This window comes from Rhipicephalus microplus, chromosome 5 (genome assembly GCF_043290135.1).
Source record: "Rhipicephalus microplus isolate Deutch F79 chromosome 5, USDA_Rmic, whole genome shotgun sequence".
NCBI classification, from domain to species: Eukaryota; Metazoa; Arthropoda; class Arachnida; order Ixodida; family Ixodidae; genus Rhipicephalus; species Rhipicephalus microplus.
The window spans coordinates 153,687,091-153,707,507 of record NC_134704.1 but is presented as its reverse complement, the minus strand read 5'-3'; the positions used below and the strand labels follow the sequence as shown (position 1 = coordinate 153,707,507).

At 47.4% G+C, this 20,417-nt stretch overlaps 1 protein-coding gene across 3 annotated transcripts in view; it reads left to right on the top strand.

Annotated features, from left to right (window-relative positions):
- The window catches only part of LOC119174141 (mannan-binding lectin serine protease 1), a 115,634-nt gene that overhangs the window by 58,537 nt on the left and 36,680 nt on the right, over positions 1-20,417 (top strand). For all 3 annotated transcript variants that reach the window (XM_037424960.2, XM_037424959.2, XM_037424958.2), the window contains exons 8-10: positions 13,786-14,000; positions 15,917-16,204; positions 18,685-18,776. In XM_037424960.2, coding sequence (XP_037280857.2) covers positions 13,786-14,000; positions 15,917-16,204; positions 18,685-18,776 — 595 coding nt within the window. The remainder of the gene's footprint in view (positions 1-13,785; positions 14,001-15,916; positions 16,205-18,684; positions 18,777-20,417) is intronic.

The following is a 20,417-nucleotide window of genomic DNA, read 5'->3' as shown; positions in this document are numbered from 1 at the left end:
GTGTCATGTGAGAACAAGACTACATGCCACAGTTAAGGTGCCAATACATATCGACGTGACGCGGTGCGTGTGCTCGCCGGCGTTAATTTCGTCGCGTCACGCCGGCGTCGCCTCGCCAGTTGCCCGTCCTGCCATATACTCGCAGGCGCGAGCAGGGCTGCGTTGCTTTCACGCATGCGCGTTTCAGCGCGTCCGGCGTGCTTCCGCCACGAAAAAAGGGGGAGAAAGTGTTGTATGGGTAATTGTGATGCGATGGTGATGCGACTGGTGCGCGTAATTGTGAATGATTGAAAAGTGCGCGAAATTAAAGGATGACCGAGTGCACGTGCTGGGTCGCCTGAACAACGACGACGCCGAGGACCGGTACACGTGAGAGCGTGGAGCGCAAGCATCCAAGACCATAAAGCAAACAAGGGCCAATGGCTGATCACCACGGAGTTTTGAAAGGCCAATCGGGACGAGACAAGTGTGCCCCAGAGGAAGCCAATCCTGAAGGGCAAAAGAGCTAGTAGTTCGAGGTGAACGAGGCAAGAGGAAGGTCACAGCTGGGAGCTGAAGACAGGCAGTCGGGTGGCAGACCTGAGCCTTCTGGACTTCACCCGGTCTGGACCTCCGGACAACGCCTTCCAAGGACGGCGAGCTGCCTCAACGGTCGAGACCAAGGCCTGCTGATTCCGGTGCGGGTGCAGCAACGGCAGTTCGGGTCACGGGCCTGAGCCTTGCAACCAGCCACCTCATCGGGCGAATCTGGGCCGCCACAGGCATCACCGAGCGAGTCCCATTCCATCGTCGCCGCCAGCGAGCATCGGTACACGCCGTCGCCACCATTACAGCAGCAACGTTTTGGTGAGATCGAACTTGCTCTCTTCCCTGCACCGCCGAATCACCGCGTCAGAACTGCATCATGTAGCTGTGACTTTCCGTCGGCAGTTTCGGGACTTTAGATGTTTGTTTTCCTTCTAAAACCCGCTTTTAGCCAGCTACTCATTTCTTGTAGTTTGTGTTTGAGTTTTGCTTCAGTTCTGCAGTAAATGTTTAGGTGTTGTTTGTTAAGCAAACGGCTTCGTCTTTATTAGAAAAACTCTCCGGGGCTCAACCAGGAGAAACAAATCAGCAACAAGAACCCGCATCACAAACTGGCGTCCGCAGCGACAGGACAAAGCCGTTGGTTTGACACCTTCATTTATTGACGCGGTTGACATCATGTCGAATATGCGAGAGCTAATGGCCTTGGCGGATCGCATGGGAATTGATGGGGCGGATTTTAAAGCATGGTACGAGGAGAAGGAGGCACGAGCACGAGAGGAACGGGCTGCGGAACGAGAAGCTCGAAAGGAACAGTTGGAACGGGAGACGCAGGCCAAGAAGGAGCAGCTTGAGCTCGAGACGCGCGAAAAAGAAAAACAGCTCGAACTGGAGACACGCGCAAAGAAGGAGCAGCTGGAATTAGAGAACCAAAACCTGCAACTGCGTCTTAGACTTGCCGAAGCTGAGAATAGCCGTGTAGAGACAAGAACTGTTGACTCAGCACCAGGCTCAGCACAAGAAAGGAGTGTTTCATGCAGCGTGAATCCTCATAAGTTGATACCGGGATTTAATGAAAGCCGGGACGACTTGGACGCCTATTTAAAAAGGTTCGAGAGAGTCGCCATCGGTCAAGAATGGCCTAGGGACAAATGGGCCACAGCTTTAAGTTTATGTTTGAGCGGAGAAGCCTTAAAGGTGTTTGGAAGACTTTCGCCGGAGGATTCACTCGATTATGATAAAGCCAAGTTGGCGTTGCTCCAGCGTTTCCGTTTTACGGCCGAAGGGTATCGGGAAAAGTTCCGACAAAGCAAGCCACAGGACGGCGAAACAGGCAAGCAGTACGCAACTAGGCTACTGAGTTTTTTCGATCGTTGGGTCGAAATGTCGAGGACCGGAAAAGAATATTCGGCTCTTCGTAACTTGATAGTTACAGAACAGTTCTTAAGAAACTGTCATCACCGTTTGGCACTTTTCCTGCGAGAAAAGAACTTCAACAAGCTAGAGGACATGGCCGAGGCCTCAGATAACTTTTTAGAAGCTCAGAGGCAAGTCAACCTGTTAGTTTTCCGAGAAAAAGTGGAATCTAAAAGCAATACGGAAAAAAGTGGTAGTTACTCGGAGAGAGGAGCAGTACGTTGTTTTGTATGTGGCAAAATGGGTCACAGGGCATCGGAGTGCCGATCAAGGTCAAAACAACCTTTCTGTGGATATTGTCAGAAGGCGGGGCATGATTCCAAAACTTGCTCAAAGAAGAACGGTTCAGCCAACAAGACGTCATGTCTTTTGTCGCCAGAGGAGCACTCAACGGAAGTGAAGCTTTCACCGGACAAAGAAGAGGACATGGCGGGCGCCGTGAATACTCACCCGAAGTTTGCCACACACAAAATGCCCGTGTTACAGGGCCGAATCTTTGGCCGAACCGTCTCAGTGTTGCGGGATACGGGTAGCAATACACTGGTGGTGCGTCGTTCTCTGGTACCCGATGAAGCCCTCATAGGTACTACCGCTACGCTATTCTTAGCCGATGGCAGTAGCATCATCGTTCCTGAGGCGGAGGTGGAAATTCATTCACCTTATTTTTCTGGTACATCTATTGTCAAATGCATGACAAACCCACTCTACGACCTTATCGTCGGAAATGTACCAGGTTCACGTGAAGTCCATGACCCCGATACCAAGTGGGAGGAAAGGATTCCGGTAAAAACCTACCCCAACTATATAGCGAGTGAAAAAGGAGCAGATAGAGAGGATGGTACCCTGAAGTCTTCAGTGGTTGGTATCAAAATCCGAGAGCAACGGTCAATCTCATCCGAAATCGATGTACCCACCTTGAAGACGACCCGAAAGGATCTTAGTGCCGCTCAAAAACAGGACAAGACCCTAGATTCTTGCAGGAGTAAAGTAGGTCAAGGGCTACAGGGAGGATCAAAGTCCTATTCGTTCGAGATAGAAAAGGGGCTGCTATACCGCTATTATCACCTACCATCTGGTAAGGTGATTCAACAAGTAGTAGTGCCCCAAAGATTGCGCAGCCAAGTGCTTACTTTGGCGCACGAAACCCTGATGTCGGGGCATCAAGGAATAAAAAGAACGATTGATCGTGTTCTACAATCATTTTACTGGCCAGGAGTTCAAGAGGCAGTGAGGAGATACGTGCGCTCTTGTGACGCATGCCAACGAACCTACCCCAAGAGCAGAGTTGGTAAGGCACCACTAGGTCGAATGCCTTTGATAGACACCCCATTCGAAAGAGTGGCAGTGGACATTATCGGGCCTTTAAAGCCAATATCACACATGGGTAATCGATATATACTAACACTAGTGGACTTCGCTACTAGATACCCAGATGCAATAGCCCTGCCATCCATCGATTCAGCCACAGTAGCCGAGGCACTGGTAGAGATGTTTTCTCGAATCGGGTTCCCGCGTGAGGTACTTTGTGATCAGGCATCATGCTTTACATCGGAGCTAATGAGAGAGGTCAATGACTTGTTGGCGATCAAGCATCTCAGCTCCACACCCTATCATCCCATGTGTAATGGCTTAGTGGAGAGATTTAATGGCACACTAAAGCAAATGTTGCGTAAATTGTGCCAAGAGGAGCCCAAGACATGGGACCGACTATTAGCCCCACTCCTGTTTGCGTACCGGGAAGTCCTGCAAGCCAGCTTGGGATTTTCGCCTTTTGAGCTGATCTACGGTAGAAATGTTCGAGGACCTCTCAGTCTACTTAAAGAATTATGGACCGGAGACAATCAAAGCGAGGAAGTGAAGACAACATATGGGTATGTCCTGGATCTCAGAGATCGCCTAGAAAAAACATTGCAGTTGGCACAAGAAAACCTGTCACGAGCTAAAACAACGCAGAAGAAATACTATGACCGGGGAAGTCGGATGCGTCGGCTAAAGGTTGGAGACCGCGCCCTCGTACTACTTCCCACGACGGAAAACAAGCTTATGATGCATTGGAAAGGACCTTTCAGGGTCACAGGAAAGAAGGGTGACTCTGACTACTGGCTGGATATGGGACATACTACCAAGCTGTTCCATATAAACATGTTAAAACGCTACGAAGAGCGTCCTCCAGAAATATCACCCCAGTCCGCATCTTTCATTGTAGTGGAAGAGGAAGAGACAGACACGCCAGTGCCTACCTTTAAAGCTACTGAGGGCTTTGGTACTGAAGCTATCAAGCTTGGTCCTAACCTCAGGAATAGACAAAGGGAAGAAATTGACGAGCTCCTAGCCACCCATAAAGACGTCTTTTCCGAAGTCCCCGGCAAGACAAACTTGTTAGAGTGTCGTCTTAAACTGACAACGTCCGAGCCTATCAACACTCCACAATATCCGTTACCATTCGCAATGAAAGAGGTAGTTGAGAAAGAAGTCGGAGAAATGCTGCGACTCGGAGTGATTGAAAGGTCCGACTCACCTTACAACTCACCATTGGTGCTGGTGAAGAAGCCCGATAAGAGTTACCGTACTTGCATCGACTTCCGTCGCATCAATGATGTGTTGGTCTCCGACGCAGAACCAATTCCGAGAACGGATGTATTGTTTACAGAGATCGGCACCAGAAAATTCTTCTCCAAGTTTGACCTTACGAAAGGATACTGGCAGGTGCCCTTGGACAAAGAATCCCGGCTAAAAACGGCATTCTCCACCCAATCGGGACACTACCATTTCCTCTATATGCCATTCGGTATCAAAACAGCGTCCGCAGTGTTTACCCGGCTAATGAGACGTCTCCTTCAGGGCATCCCGAACGTCGTTCATTATATCGATGATGTTCTCGTCGCTACGACAACCTGGGAGGAACACATGCAGACTCTGAGTGAACTGATGAATAGGATTCGAGAAGCAGGACTCAAAATTAAGCCCCAGAAATCGGAGATTGGAATGACGTCGATTGTGTTCCTGGGTCATCGACTGGGAGATGGAACAATTCAGCCGGTAGAGGACACGATCATAAAAATCGCCAAAGCCCCATTACCCACTACGAAGAAACAACTACGTTCGTTTCTTGGCTTGGCAGGATATTATCGTGATCTAATCCCTCACTACGCTGAGAAGGCACGGCCTCTGACAGAGATGACAAAGAAAAGGGAGAGTAACAAGATCAATTGGAATATTGAAGGGCAGACAGCTTTCGAAACACTAAAGCAAGCTCTGGCGTCTGGACCTATTTTAAAGGCTCCGGATCTCAAACGTGGATTTGTACTCCGCAGTGACGCCTCCGATTCTTGCATCGGTGCAGTCCTTATGCAAGAGCACGACGGTGTTTTATACCCGGTAAAATACGCCAGTCGTCAGCTACTGCCTCGAGAACAGAACTACTCAACAATCGAGCGGGAGTGTCTCGCGTTGGTGTGGGCAGTGGAAAGGTTCCACATATTTTTATATGGGACATATTTCACGGTTCAAACAGATCACCAACCGTTGCAGTACTTATCTCGAGCAAACCACCTCAACAGCAGAGTTCTGCGGTGGAGTTTAGTACTGCAAGAGTACAACTTTCACGTAGAACATATAAAGGGATCCGAGAATGTTGGAGCCGACTACATGAGTAGGTTGCAGTGAATATGTTCTGTGTGTTATTATTACAAGGTTATGCTTGTGTGGTGGACTGTTACTGGAGTTAATGACTGTATTTGTACTGTTCTTAGTTGCTGCCAAAAACTTTTCTTATTGTTGTTGGTTGAATGTTACGTTCTGTGGACTCGGTGTTTCGACGTGAGACATGTCAACGAAGAAGCAGTGTGGTGCCACCGGTGTGTTGTGATAGCTTGTGTGGTGCGCATCGAACGACAGTTTTTCAACGGGAAAAACTTCTTCGAAAGGGGGCCATTGTGATGCGATGGTGATGCGACTGGTGCGCGTAATTGTGAATGATTGAAAAGTGCGCGAAATTAAAGGATGACCGAGTGCACGTGCTGGGTCGCCTGAACAACGACGACGCCGAGGACCGGTACACGTGAGAGCGTGGAGCGCAAGCATCCAAGACCATAAAGCAAACAAGGGCCAATGGCTGATCACCACGGAGTTTTGAAAGGCCAATCGGGACGAGACAAGTGTGCCCCAGAGGAAGCCAATCCTGAAGGGCAAAAGAGCTAGTAGTTCGAGGTGAACGAGGCAAGAGGAAGGTCACAGCTGGGAGCTGAAGACAGGCAGTCGGGTGGCAGACCTGAGCCTTCTGGACTTCACCCGGTCTGGACCTCCGGACAACGCCTTCCAAGGACGGCGAGCTGCCTCAACGGTCGAGACCAAGGCCTGCTGATTCCGGTGCGGGTGCAGCAACGGCAGTTCGGGTCACGGGCCTGAGCCTTGCAACCAGCCACCTCATCGGGCGAATCTGGGCCGCCACAGGCATCACCGAGCGAGTCCCATTCCATCGTCGCCGCCAGCGAGCATCGGTACACGCCGTCGCCACCATTACAGCAGCAACGTTTTGGTGAGATCGAACTTGCTCTCTTCCCTGCACCGCCGAATCACCGCGTCAGAACTGCATCATGTAGCTGTGACTTTCCGTCGGCAGTTTCGGGACTTTAGATGTTTGTTTTCCTTCTAAAACCCGCTTTTAGCCAGCTACTCATTTCTTGTAGTTTGTGTTTGAGTTTTGCTTCAGTTCTGCAGTAAATGTTTAGGTGTTGTTTGTTAAGCAAACGGCTTCGTCTTTATTAGAAAAACTCTCCGGGGCTCAACCAGGAGAAACAAATCAGCAACAAGAACCCGCATCACAGTAATGAATCGGCGCGAAATGCAGCATGTCGCATTTCGTGCCGGTGGCCATCAGACCGTGACGACGGACGCTGGACGCGCTTGGCGTCAGACTATTCAGTACTCGCGTTTTGCTAACGTAGCATCGCTGTGCCCAGCGTGTGCGCGCGTCAACGCTACATTGGAGTATATTCGGCCCTTCATGATGCGCTCGCAGCTGTTTTTCTAACGCTACATGGGAGTATATTGGCCCCTTCATGATGCGCTCACGGCCGTTTTGCTAGCTCCACATATACCAAATTTGGCGTTAGGTGACGTCAATGAATGACGAAAGTATATCACTGGTGCAAACGAAATAATCCTGACACGCGTGTCATGTAAGAACATGACAACACGCCACACTCACAGCGTGTCACAGCCGTTTCGCTAGCTCCACATATGCTAAATTCGGTATCACAGGACGAGAATAGATGGCGATGGCAAGCGACACATCCAAACATGATGGCCATTGCACTGGCAGTATCCCATCGAAACTCAAAACAAATAGTTACAGACTCTCGAAGAGCCTGCGAGAGCTATCTTGCAGGAGAAATCTCTCCATTGGCCAATAGACTTTTAAAATTCAGCATCAGGAACCACGATCCTACCCCAAAACGTCTTATATGGACTCTGGGACATCAGGGTCTACAGGGTAACGAGGCTGGACATGCAGCGGCCCGCGTGCTTACTTCCCGGGAAACTCCCCGTTCCCCTGATAGACCTGAACGTCCCACACCTTTAACACGGTTTCGCGAAATCAAAGAATACTACATTGAGCAACGCCGCTTGTATCCCGAACCAGCGAAGGGACTCTCGAAAACGGAGGAGCGCATCCTGCGGCGCCTACAGACAAATACGCTGCTCTGTCCAGCCATACTAAAATATTACGACCCAAAAACAAGTGGGCAGTGCCAGTACTGTGGGGAAGTGGCCAACACTTACCATATGGTCTGGGCCTGCCAAATGAACCCACAATTAACCCCCTTTCCTAACCCCACCAAGGAGGACTGGGAGACGACCCTACTCAAAAGCTCCACACTAGAGGAACAGCGAAATCTAGTCCAGCGGGCTCGGGTGGCGGCCTCGACTAATGACGTCCCGGACTAGGGATGTCAACCAGCCCGGTGGGGATAAGGGCTATGTGGCACAGCCAGCATCAATAAAGGTTTTTTCCTCCTCCTCCTCCAAACATGATAATCATGACACGGAAGCCATGTACGGCATCATTTACTTCCACCTCGTAACGTTGTGCTGGTATTAAAATAACACTTCAACGTTTCTTATTCGTGCTTAGCATACAAAAGATTCCCACTGTAGGTAGTTGCTGCCATTTTCTTTTAATTGACAATCGCACAAGTATGAACGCTGAAACTTGAGCAATATTGGTGGGTGCTGCGGATGGAGTTGGCCGTTTGAGGTATCGTTTGGTCACTTTGGCACCATGAAATGGATCGTTACCGCTGACAAACAGACAAACTGAAAGACAGACAGACCAAAATTTTGCCGTCGGGGGTTCCCAAGAAAGACTATTCAAAACCAAAGCTGAATGTCGTGGGCTGTCAACAGGCATGTATAGACACAGACATGTCTGTTCACTGCGTGCGCAGAGAAACTATGCACGCATGCAGGGCGCCGAAAACGAAGAACAAGAGACACGAAACCGCGGAAGCCTGTTATTTTATTTTTTTATTGCGATAGCAACTATAAGGACACTCTTATATATATATATATATATATATATATATATATATATATATATATATAGAAAAAGAGAAAAATTCTGAAAGAGGCTCTATATATATGAAAGAGTTCTATATATATATATATATAGAAAAAGAGAAAAATTCTGAAAGAGGCTCCGGCGGGCGCTATTGAACGTTGATCCTCTGAATCGTGAATGCGAGGCGTTGACCACGGAGCCCCGGAGAAACACGTTGTTCACCATTCAAACGGCAAGCTATTTATTGGCGTATTTGGTTGGCTGCTCTGGTCCTCTGGCTTAGCGTCAGAAGATGCAGAGGAAGCTCGCGAACGGATCGTGAGAGGCAGCGTACCAACCAAATACTCAGCGATCTCAGAGCGCCCAGAAAAACGTGCCTATGGCGCAACCGTGCAGCCAGCGCGAGAAACTGCCGGGTAAACAGTGCTGCGCCTGCGCCATGGCTACGAATAGTGCTGATCATGTTAGTGAATATCTCTAATATGACTGACCTCTCTTATATTTTTAAATGCGAAGTATTTCTTAGCGAACTTTGGCGGCATTGAGTCTATCTATATATCTATCTATCTATCTATCTATCTATCTATCTATCTATCTATCTATCTATCTATCTATCTATCTATCTATCTATCTATCTATCTATTTATCTAGCCACCTACGACTTTTAGCTCTCCTGGCCGTTCGGATAATGGCATCGATACCCAATTTGGTATGCCAAAACATGACTTTATGACGAACATATTTGACTAGTAATAACATGAAAACTATGACATGCAATTGAGGAATGTAATGATTTACATTTCGTGGTTCGGCTGCTCTTGCGGTGGTTTCTTTCACATAGCATGTTCCAAAACCGGTGTGGTATGACATGAGTGCATTGCAAACACAAGTGACAAACCCTAACATGAATGTCAAAGCATGCGTGTCATGTAACGGCATGACTACATGCCCCGCTCATGGTGCGCTCACGGCCATTTCGCTAGCGTCACATATACAAAATTTGGTATTACGGTACGCGAATGGATAACGAAGGTATGTTACTGCTGCAAACATGATAATCACGAGATCCGTGTCATGTAACAACATCACTACATGCCACGCTCTTGATGTGCTAGCGGCCGTTTCACTAGCTACACTTATACCAAATTTGGTATTATGGGACGTAAATGGATGACGAAAGTATGAGACTGGTGCAAACAGAATAAACATGACTACATGCTACGCTCATGATGCGCTCACGGCTATTGCGCTAGCTTCACATGTACTAAATTCGGTAATACGTGACGCGAACGGATGACATAAGTAAATGACACTTTCAAACGTGATAATCACGACATGCATGCCATGTAACAATATGACTACATGCCACACTCATGATGCGCTCGTGGCCGTTTCACTAGTTTCACATATGCCAAATTTGGTATTGCGTGACGTCAACGGAGGACGAAGGTATGTGACTGGTGCTAACATGATAATCATGAGATGCGTGTCATGTGAGTGCTTGACTACATGCCTCAGTGAATGCGCGAATACACTTCGACGTGACCCGGTGCGCGTGCGCGCCGCCGTTCGTTTCGTCGCGTCACGCCAGCGTCGCCTCGCTAGGCGCCGGTCCTGCCATATACTGGCAGGCGCGTGCCGTGCTGTGCTGCTTGGACGCATGCACGTTCCAGCGCGTCCGGCGTCCCCCTGTCACAAAAAGAGGCAAATGCAGTGCTGGCTGGGTAAGGCATCGGTGCGAAACGCAGCATGTCGCATTTCTCGCTGGTTGCCGTCGGGGAATGGTAGGTGTTCTGTGGCCGCACCACAACGGACGCTGGTCGTGCCAGTCGCGCCTGGCGTCCGACTATAGAGTGCTCGCATTTTGCTAACGTAGCGTCGCTGTGCCCAGCGTACGCGCGTGTCAACGTTACGTTGAAGTATATTGGTCTCTTCATCATGCACTCGCAGCCGTTTCGCTAGCCCACATATACCAAGTTCGGTGTTACGTGACGTCAATGGGTGACGAAGGTATATGACTGGTGAAAACATGACCTTCATGACATGCGTGTCATGTAAGAACATGACAACCTATCACGTTCATAACGTGCTGGCGGCCATTTCGCTTGCTCCACATGTATTAAATTTAGCATCACGTGACGGGAATAGATGACGAAGGTAAACGACACCTCCGAACATAATAATCATGACACGGATGTCGTGTACGGCATAATTTACCTCCACCTCATAATGTTGTGGTGATCTTAAAGTGATATATCAACATTCATGCTTCGAATATCATCGATTCTCACTGTATGAGGGATCTGCCAATTTTTTCTCTCTCACACGCGAATGTCTGGATGTAGCGAAAGCTCTCTGAGCTCAGCACACTAATCTGGCGATCGTCCTCATCTGAGTTGCTATCCTCAAGGCAATTACAACGCTGCCTTTGAGATGCTGCAGCGACAGCATACATGTTTCCTTCGCCTTCGCGCTAGCCGCCTCGTTATTTACATGGCACATGTATGGCTTCGTAGTGGTGAACTCGCCCACACACACTCATAAACGCTACCAATGCACGTGCACGAAATATTATCAGCTCGGCGATGCCCCCTTCCGAATGGCATGCTCGCACTCCTCACTGCATGGTTCACCTGCCGGCAGCTACGTCATTGACTGGCTTGTGTCACGTGATCCCTCCTCCCGGTCAGATCGCGCCACGCTCGCACTTCGAAGTCAGAGCGGTCGGGAGCACTCTGAGTCAGAGGCTGATGCTCTGAAAAAAAAACAACAACTGAAGGTAGTCCAAGTGCTAGAATTCTACCAACCGAAGGCGCAGCACTTTTCCACAGCACTCTAGAGCGCTCAAAATAGCCCGACCAAATACACCATTTGTCTACCACTTAACGCTTGTGATAATCATCTCGGGGGAGGGGCGGGACTATCGTGTTTTCAGCGTTATCAGCAAGATAGCGCATTGAGCGCGCGGTGGTGCACGTCACGGGGAGGACCTGTTGTGTTTCCGGCATTATCAGCAAGATGGCGCAGTGAGCGCGCAGCGGCCTCTGCTCTCATCTCCCATCCGTACGTTGCCCCGCAGAGAGGAAAAGGTGGGCGCTCGTTCGCGCGCCCTTGTCTGGTCGTGAGGAGGTGGTACATTTTGGCTGGTCTGTGGCTTTCACTGAAACCATTCTGTTGTAGTTACCGGGCGCACAAAGGTCACTGCAGTCTCCGTTTGCGAAAAGAACGTGCTTTTCAGATAGAGTATTAATAACTGAGATGCTTATTCGCGTTCATATGTACGTGTGAGTACAATTCGTGTGTTGTTTGTGCTCGAGGAACGCGGGGCAAATTTAAATCTGCCTGCCATTCTGCTCATGAGCTTCCCATTTGTTGCTATCGCGTTCATTGCTTCGTCTTTTCAGCAGAGCTATGGCGTTTTTAGGTAAAGCGCCTTCTACATGCAGCTCGGCCCTATACATGTGACGCTAACTAAAAGCGTGGTACTGCCAACACGAAAAAGTAGTTTTTTTAGTTAGGGGGGGGGGCACATTCGCGCATGCGTCAGTGGCGGCAAGAACGGCGGAAACGCCGGCTGGCGGGGTTCAGGCCCACCAGTGCCACCTCGCGCTCAAGCGCACGCAATAACCAGCGCTCGCTCTCACCTAGTGCGCCATGGGCGCCGCCGTCGCTTCGTCGGTGGCGGGGCAGCCGCGGAAGATGCATATTCGTACCAAAATGTCAAAATGCGGAGTGAAATTCCTAGGATTGTGTGCGGTGAAAATTTGTTATATGAAGGTTGTCTCCCGCTAGTAATTTGTTACATAGAGGTCGCAAATACATGTGCTTCTAGGGAGCAACGGCAGGGAATAGAATAACTTCGTTCTTCTAATAACGCATTCGATGCCCTAACCACTGAGCTATCACAGCGGCCTAGAATAACTTCGTTATATTTATGAATTGGTTATATGGAGGTTCGCTATAAACAGGTTTAACTGCACAACCTCCCGTTTCTTCTGCTTCGTCCTCATTAATGGCACACTATTTCTCCTCTTTATGTCTATCACACTGTTTTCAGTATGATTCTCGTTTTGTTTGTTTCATTAACTTTCTGGCTTCCACTAAAACTTGCGCCATATATTGTTTGAACACCAATTTTACTTGTGCTTCGTCATACTGAATACAGTCATCATTGTTTCGAAGCATGTGCAGCACATTCGCTTATGAGCAGCATGAGGTTCGCAGAAAGTAATAGTATTGCTTCTATACTCGCTCTTTAGTGGTACTGACTGGTTTTTTTAAAGGCGCAGGATATCTGGCTCTGCTCAGTTAGTCGATGTATTGAACTCACTTCCCATTCAGTTTTGCGTGTGCACCTTCACACCTACTATGTGTATAAGTCGGTGATGGGTCACTAATGGGGCAGCCACTGAATTATAGAACCTGAAATGGCTCTCGGCATTCCTTGATAAATCTATTCTATTAAAGTCGGGCAATAGTAGTGGCAGTTGTGGAGCTTCACTTCTAAAGAAACGAGGGCAATGTAACCTAGGGTTACGTTTATTATGCAGGATGTATGTCTCTAAATGGCAGACTCTTTCTGACCGAAAGGGGGGAATGAATTACTCTATGCCCTGGGTATATACCTTTTGCCACGGTTCACGCATGGCGAACATGGAGCACTTCATTCTACATTGTCTTGCCCTACATCATTATTGAGAGTACAGCGCTATTTTTCTACATCCCGATTAGGAAGCAATGCAAAAGGACATCCTCGAGAACCATCGTAAGCTTGTCACATTAGCCTATTTCAGAATTACCAGTGGTGAGTGTGCGTTATTTAGTGTGCGTTCATCACCCCTTCTCCTCCTCTCGTCTCCCATGAGAGACCTTTGGTCCTCCCTTTTCTTCACAAAAAAGTGATCTATCTTCCGCAAAAGACCAGCATTGTATGAGTTTATGTTAGTACTCGCAGTCGTAGCAATAAACGCATAAACACACCACCTTTATTTTTTTGGGGCGTTACACCACATATCAATCTATCATGACCTTGAGGCATGGTACCTCACTGCCACTGCATCAATTGTTTTTTGTTAAGCACATGGTGTCTAATACAGTGCCACGAAAAACCGTCTAATACAGGTGTAATTACCTACATTTAAATAGCGCTTGCGCACTTCGTTGTTCGCTATTCCTTAACGCCAACTGGGATAAGATGGGGGCACGAAACACACAATATCAATCATAAAACAGACCATGTGATTCGGAAACATTACTGGCGCTGCACTTTTTTGTGGCTGCAGGTTCAAAGAGGATGAAGAACTGCGCATCTTCATGCAAGATCCGAATCTTGAGGGTCTCATCCTCGTCGGCAACAACACCCTGTGGGTCCGAGAGATGGACGTCTCTTTGCGGGGCAACTACACTTGTCGTGTGTCCAGTGGTTCTGCCGTACGAGACCTGCACTTCAAGATTAGCTACGCTGGACCAGCGATCGTGAAACCTCCCTGCGAAATAGGTAAGCAATAGAACGATGTTCATAGTCTATCGTATTTATATAAAATGCTTCCTTCCAGCAAATTCATGGTGACCTTTAGGGTGAATCCTAATACAAATAAGCCAATGGGAAATAAAAGAGCACCTGTACGTAGGTTTCGGTGCGTATGAATAAAACATGTCGGCACAGCTCCAACTTACCGAAGAAAAGACCGTTTTTATAGTGCAAAAAGAAAAGAAAACGCGTTAGCAGTATCTGATTTACCTGAATAATTATACGGCAACCTCCAAGAATTGCCTATTGTCTATTGGTAATGAAAACTAAGCTGTTTTATGGTGTGTAAAATTCAATTCTGAACTGACGTGAACGAGCAAATTTCTCAGCTTAAAAAACACACACACACACACACACGAGAAAGAGATACGGGAAAAAAACACACAAAATACAGCAATTTTGTTTTGGAAAACCGAAATTCAGTAGACCGGGATAGTTTTGGTTTTTCTCTACACGGTTGGTTTTTCGAGAACCATACGTTACGAACGGCAAAGTTCCTATTCGTTCTTATGCAACTAAACTGTGTGAAGAGCGCTTGCCCTGCTGATACTTTATATGACCTAAAATATTTATATCTTTGAGTACCAGGGTGATTCTCGTTCCCTAGTGTTGCCAGAGATGTCATCTTACTCCCACAAGATATGGCAGATACTCAGGTCGTAAAGTTGACGCTACATACGTACAATAAAGATAGTGTGATGTTTGCGCGAAAAGCCTAGAGGGTTGCCTTTCCATGACGTGTGTGGGATATTTCGCATGGGGAACACAACTGAGCTACACTTAACGCAACAACGTAATGCCTAAAATGTCAACTTCATCCATCGAATTGAGCCGACACAGATATCACCAGTAAAAAAAAATGATCTCTTAAAAGTGGGTTATTATTTTTCAGTAATGCCACAGAAAGAACGTCTCAGGGAATGAACTATGCTTCTTCTAATTACTGATATTGTTAAGTCAAACTTTGCATTAAATTGGCATTCGCTATTCTGTTAGATTTGGCAAGCGTCAATCTACTGAGTGTGTTATCTGTGTCTGAAAGCGAAAGTAATTTCCATCGCTCCCACATTAGACAACAAGAAGATAAGGAAAACGAATCGGTCTGCTTGTCACTAGAAATACTTATGTGTTCAGCAGTGTGCATTCTGCTTTAAGTGGAATGTTCCTCTGTGAGTTGCACCTGCTGAAGTGTACTGCCAAATGATGATTGCCACAAGCACAAACCTCCACACGTTCCTGGCTTTTTACATAAAGGAAAAGCAACAACATTCGCACCTAAACTTTTGTGAGGCCTGTATGCCTGAATTTTTGAAGGCTTCTGAAAGTTCAATACATTATACGACGTCAGATGACAGCTCTGTGTAATTTTCTTTTGAGTTTTCTCAGCGCAATGTTTTGCTCGTTCTTATTTACCATCCGCGTTGACATGTCTAATTTCTATACCACAAAAAAGCTCTGAACTCATTGCGTTAAGAAAAGCGGCAATGCTGAAGTATACGGAAAACACGTTTTCTTTAAATTTTATGCTGGCAAACGGTGGCCTTATTAATTAAGCATTGATTGATTGATATGTGGTGTTTAACGTCCCAAAACCACCATATGATTATGAGAGACGCCGTAGTAGAGGGCTCCGGAAATTTCGACCACCTGGGGTTCTTTAACGTGCACCCAAATCTGAGCACACGGGCCTACAACACTTACGGCTCCAATGGAAATGCAGCCGCCACAGCCGGAATCCGAACCCGTGATCTGCGGGTCAGCAGCCGAGTACCTTAGCCACTAGACCACCGCGGCGGGGCAAATAATTAAACATTCTTTTTTTTCGTAGCATAGTGAGTATTTGAATGTTTGATTAAAAGACATGCCGCGTGGCGACTGCGCAGTTCAACGCAAGGTGCCCCAGGATACCAGCTTCACCCGGGGCGAGACGGTCATCCTGCCGTGCGAGACGAGCGGTTCCCATGTGGCCACCCACTGGACGCGCAACGGAGCCCAGCTGCGCACCGGCGTGGACCGCGTCACCATCCTGCCCATCGGCTTCCTGACCATCAACGACTCGCGGCCCGAGGACAGCGGCGTGTACGCGTGCGTCGCCACCGACGTCGCCAAAAACTGCTCGCGCTCATTCTCCGCCGCCGTCGCCGTCATGCCCAAGTCTCGACTCCAAGAAGGTCAGCACCTCAGCCTGCCACCGCCCGCCGCGAACTACAGCTCCCCTTTGCGCCAGAAACTGCCAGAAAAATAAAAAACTTACCTCCCCACACCCCTCAGCACATTATTGAGACTGTTGCTTATGATCATAAACGCCGTTTTCGCGGCGAAAATAAACAGCAAGATGTCCAGTGCGCGGGTCCTAAACTTTCGTATCAGCACAGAAGTGTGGCTTTTGACAGCGCATCCATATATGAACTTCTTAGAAGCTGCCTCGTGTTGGATCCCTTGCTTTCTCGAACGGCTGCTTAACTTAGTTAAAGCGTAGTTAGTTATGATACCGCAACAGGTAAACATTGTCAAGAAAAAAAAACTAATCTCCTCAATTCTCTATACTATACGTATCAAAATATTTCAACATTTCAAATGTTAAAACTCAACACATCCAATGAGGACTTGGTAATCTCTTTGTTTCCCTTTTACAATGTTGTTAAACACGCTTCTCAAAAATCGTGATCGAAGCCAAAATGAATGTTTCGAAAGGTTTTGTAAAATTTTGTGCATTTTGGTTGTTTTCCGACCAATTTCCGCGCTAATGTAGGTATAAGTACAACTGCTGAATTAATAGGGCGTCGTATCGCAGAGAATGGATAAATAGTCATTTCAGTTGCCGCTGAGCAATCGCAGTTGTACGTCGTTTGTACATAAAGAAGCATTCGCACTCACGGATCATTTCAGTGCTTTATTTGCCAGTACTACTGCTTCCTTCCTGGTCGTGATGAAATGAGTTCGTGTAGGTCTTGATAGGAAAGTAAAATCAGAAAAAAAGAGCTGTGAAGGATAATCGAGTACCATTGATCACCAGTATTGAACGCCAAATTCAACTGTGAGCACAGGTAACTTGTTCACCCCTCCTGAGCAGAATAGCGCTATCACCATTGCGTGCAAGAAATGTATCTTAAAACACAGCAGAATGCTTCGAACTCTTCAATAGCACACGACTACTGTCGTGTTAAAGCACATATATATGTATTGATCATGACATATTTGAGCGAAATGCTTATTGAGGCTGTAGAGCAAGTAGATGCCTCCTAAAATTCTTGAGGCTGTAACTATTTGTTCGACAATAATGTGGATGATTTGTTATAGACCCTTTTGAAATCACTAAGGAGCGTTCAACTAACGTACGACCACGTGGTTTGTGGGTTATTGCTAGTGTTAGTTTCTTTGTAAACTAAAGAGTGAGCGGAGCATACATGTGACAAATTATCACCATTTTTGTCAGAGCTAAGTCGCATATTCTATAGACAACCAGCACCCTCAATTATTTACCAGCTAGCATTTGATATCCCGCAAATCTGTCCACCATCAATATTCCTGGAGTTACTCTAAGCCTATAGATCTATGACTGTTTACGCAATTTTATTCACTTGTTCTGCCGTTGTGCTTGTCATACCTGTCAAAAAGGGTGATAAACGCACCCATCAAGTGTTTGCACTCATTATGCTTGAGACATGCATTTAGCGTTCGGTGTCGTGTTCTTGATGCACTGGGGGGTGCTTTGTGGACACAATGCCCGATTATTGCAAATTGCCTGATTATCGATGGCTGACAAAGGTAGTCTCAAATGAGTCTGCTATATTCCTGAAACCTCGCAGATGTGCAGTTGAAAATTACACTACTTGTGCGCGTCAATCTCTGTCGCAAAGAGTTTTGCATGATTGCACCAGCAAAGAAAGTCCACGGAGGTCCTCGCAAGAGGTTCATTGATTATTACTTGACATTGGCTCTGTTGGGGATGTCTTCTATCTTGTTAAAATCAGGGGTAGATACCCAGCGTAGTCACTAGAGAAATGCTGGTTTCTTGCTAGCCTCTTCTGATGCCCAGTTTTGGCAGGCTCGTGGTTGTGATCACGCAGATACGTCGAGTATCCGCGAAAAACGACGAGGAAAGCTCAGGAAGCGGTACCAAAAGCGATATGATATTTATTCTGTTCAAAATAATGTACAAAGTTCCTGGTAGTCACAGTCCTAAGGGGGAGTGAATCGGCGTAGCGGAGAGAACCTGTGTTTAGAAGAGGAGTTTAACGATTTGAGTACTCGGTACTCTACTATGGGAGGGCTGAAAGCCGTCCCTGGCGCGCCCACAGTTATAAAACTAACCTCAGGCTGCAAGTATTTTTGACGACTGATGCGCACCTCTCGGCTACACGATGTGGAAAATAATAAATCAGTACCTAGACAGAAATTCGGCTTATTTTAAAAGAGGAGGCATTACCGTTCCCCAGCGATGATGCAGATTAGGCTTACAAAAAGGGCTGACGGCACGGTTCTCACCTAAAATTTTCCCTTTAGTGAACACTTACATATTCCTGATAGTTCCACCTCCTGGACTGTCGAAGTACTTGTGCAGACTGAGCGTAGCTAACGCGACTGCTTATGGATTGGTTATCACTAACGGACGTGCGCGCCTCTGTCCGCATCCTCTCGTGTCTTGCAGTGTGCGGCCGCGTGGATCTCGACAAGGCTAATACACCGGCGGAGAGGATCTCCGGTGGCCACGATGCGCCCAAGGGAGCCCATCCATGGCAGGTACGGGCTCGACCTCTCCTTTTTATCTCGCGTCTACGTGGGCCCTCGCCACCAATTTAGTGGCGACACCAGCGCCTCAGCCGCTGGCAACAAAACTGGCGGACGGGCATACCCCCTTGTCTGACCGCCCTTCACATAAAGAAAAAGAAAGAAACACCGCACAAGAAAGCCAAATTGCCTCCCCTATATCGGTGGCCGCATCGGACGCCTCGAAACCCCTTCGGCGACGCGACCGGCTAGGAAAAAACTGCCCACCGGCCCGTTTCGCAACGTGCTCCCTTCTCATTTTTCCAGGAATTCCCGAAGCGTGATTAAATGCGGCCGCTGGGATGGTAAACATGCTGGCTTCTTCTTTGACCTCCTGGACCATTCTCTAGGTCTTTTTTTTTGTTTTCTTTCTCTTAGGTTTCGTGAGTATTCGTGGGAATGCTCCAGAGTGTACGCATGTCGACTATCGTGCTTGCTGCATCTCTCGAGAGAAGAATGTATCGTGTTGGTGAAGTTCTTGCCTCTCTCTATAAATACGTAATGCCTTGTCTATGGGCGTACGTTTTTTTTTTCTAACGATAGCTGGGCATTCCAGTGTTTTGGAGCTCGAACACGCTGCATTTTTGTAAGTGGTTCCCAAGAGACCGGCGAACCACTCAAGCGACCTCCGTTTCCTTGTACGCCGCACTCGATTTATTGCTCACGACATGTGAGAAAGAAAGTCGTTGGTAGCACTGAGATTGCCTTGTGCATTTCTTGCCAAGCCATTACACCCATCTGGGACTGTGATATCACTTTTCGTTTTTTTCCTGTTGCTTTGTATATCAGAGGTGCCAGGCTGAGATTCCGAAAATCTTTGGGAGTCATGTCTGCGTCAGGTATGACTGTCTTTTCAGCACGCACGTTGTCTCCAATACTGCCGACTAATGGCTGCCCGAAGTTTCTTCCCCGGCTTCGACCTTGCAAATGCCGACTTAATAGAGTCTCCCTTTTCTTAGGTTCATGCGACCACGCTAATAGTAACAAAAAATGAAATCGAGAACTTTACCTCCACAACACATCAGATACCTCACGTTTCAGAAAAAAATGACTGGGCTCCCATATTGTGCGTCATTTTACTGTTCAGTATGCGACTCACGCTTAGTATAGCCAACATAAAGAGAAGGACGGGTGTTTCACCTTATGCACTTACGAACCCAGAAGGCATTGATTTTGATTACTCGAACGTTTTCTTTTTGCTCACTACGCGCACGTTTTTACCACGGTTCTAATCCCGTGTTTTTCCTGCCTAGCTAAATGCTCGTACGTGTCATATTTATCCGGCTGGTTCCAATGTGGACACGGTTAAATACGGTGCCACCTTGAATAGACTGGTTGAATAAGGCAGTTTTTTGCTTCTCAATTTGGTGTGCGCTATAGCTGTATATACCTTTGAAGAAGATCGCTATCTTTATCTCAGTAGCTATACATAAACCTCAAAGCCCAGTGCACCTTGCATAATTGTTGGAAAAATATGAAACTAGTTATTTTTGGTGTAATGATAATATCTCGTGAGTCACGTCCCAAAATCACGATATAATCATGACAGACGCCGCAGTGGAGAGCTTCTGAAATTACGATCATTTGATATTTTGAAACGTGCGCTGTCATCAC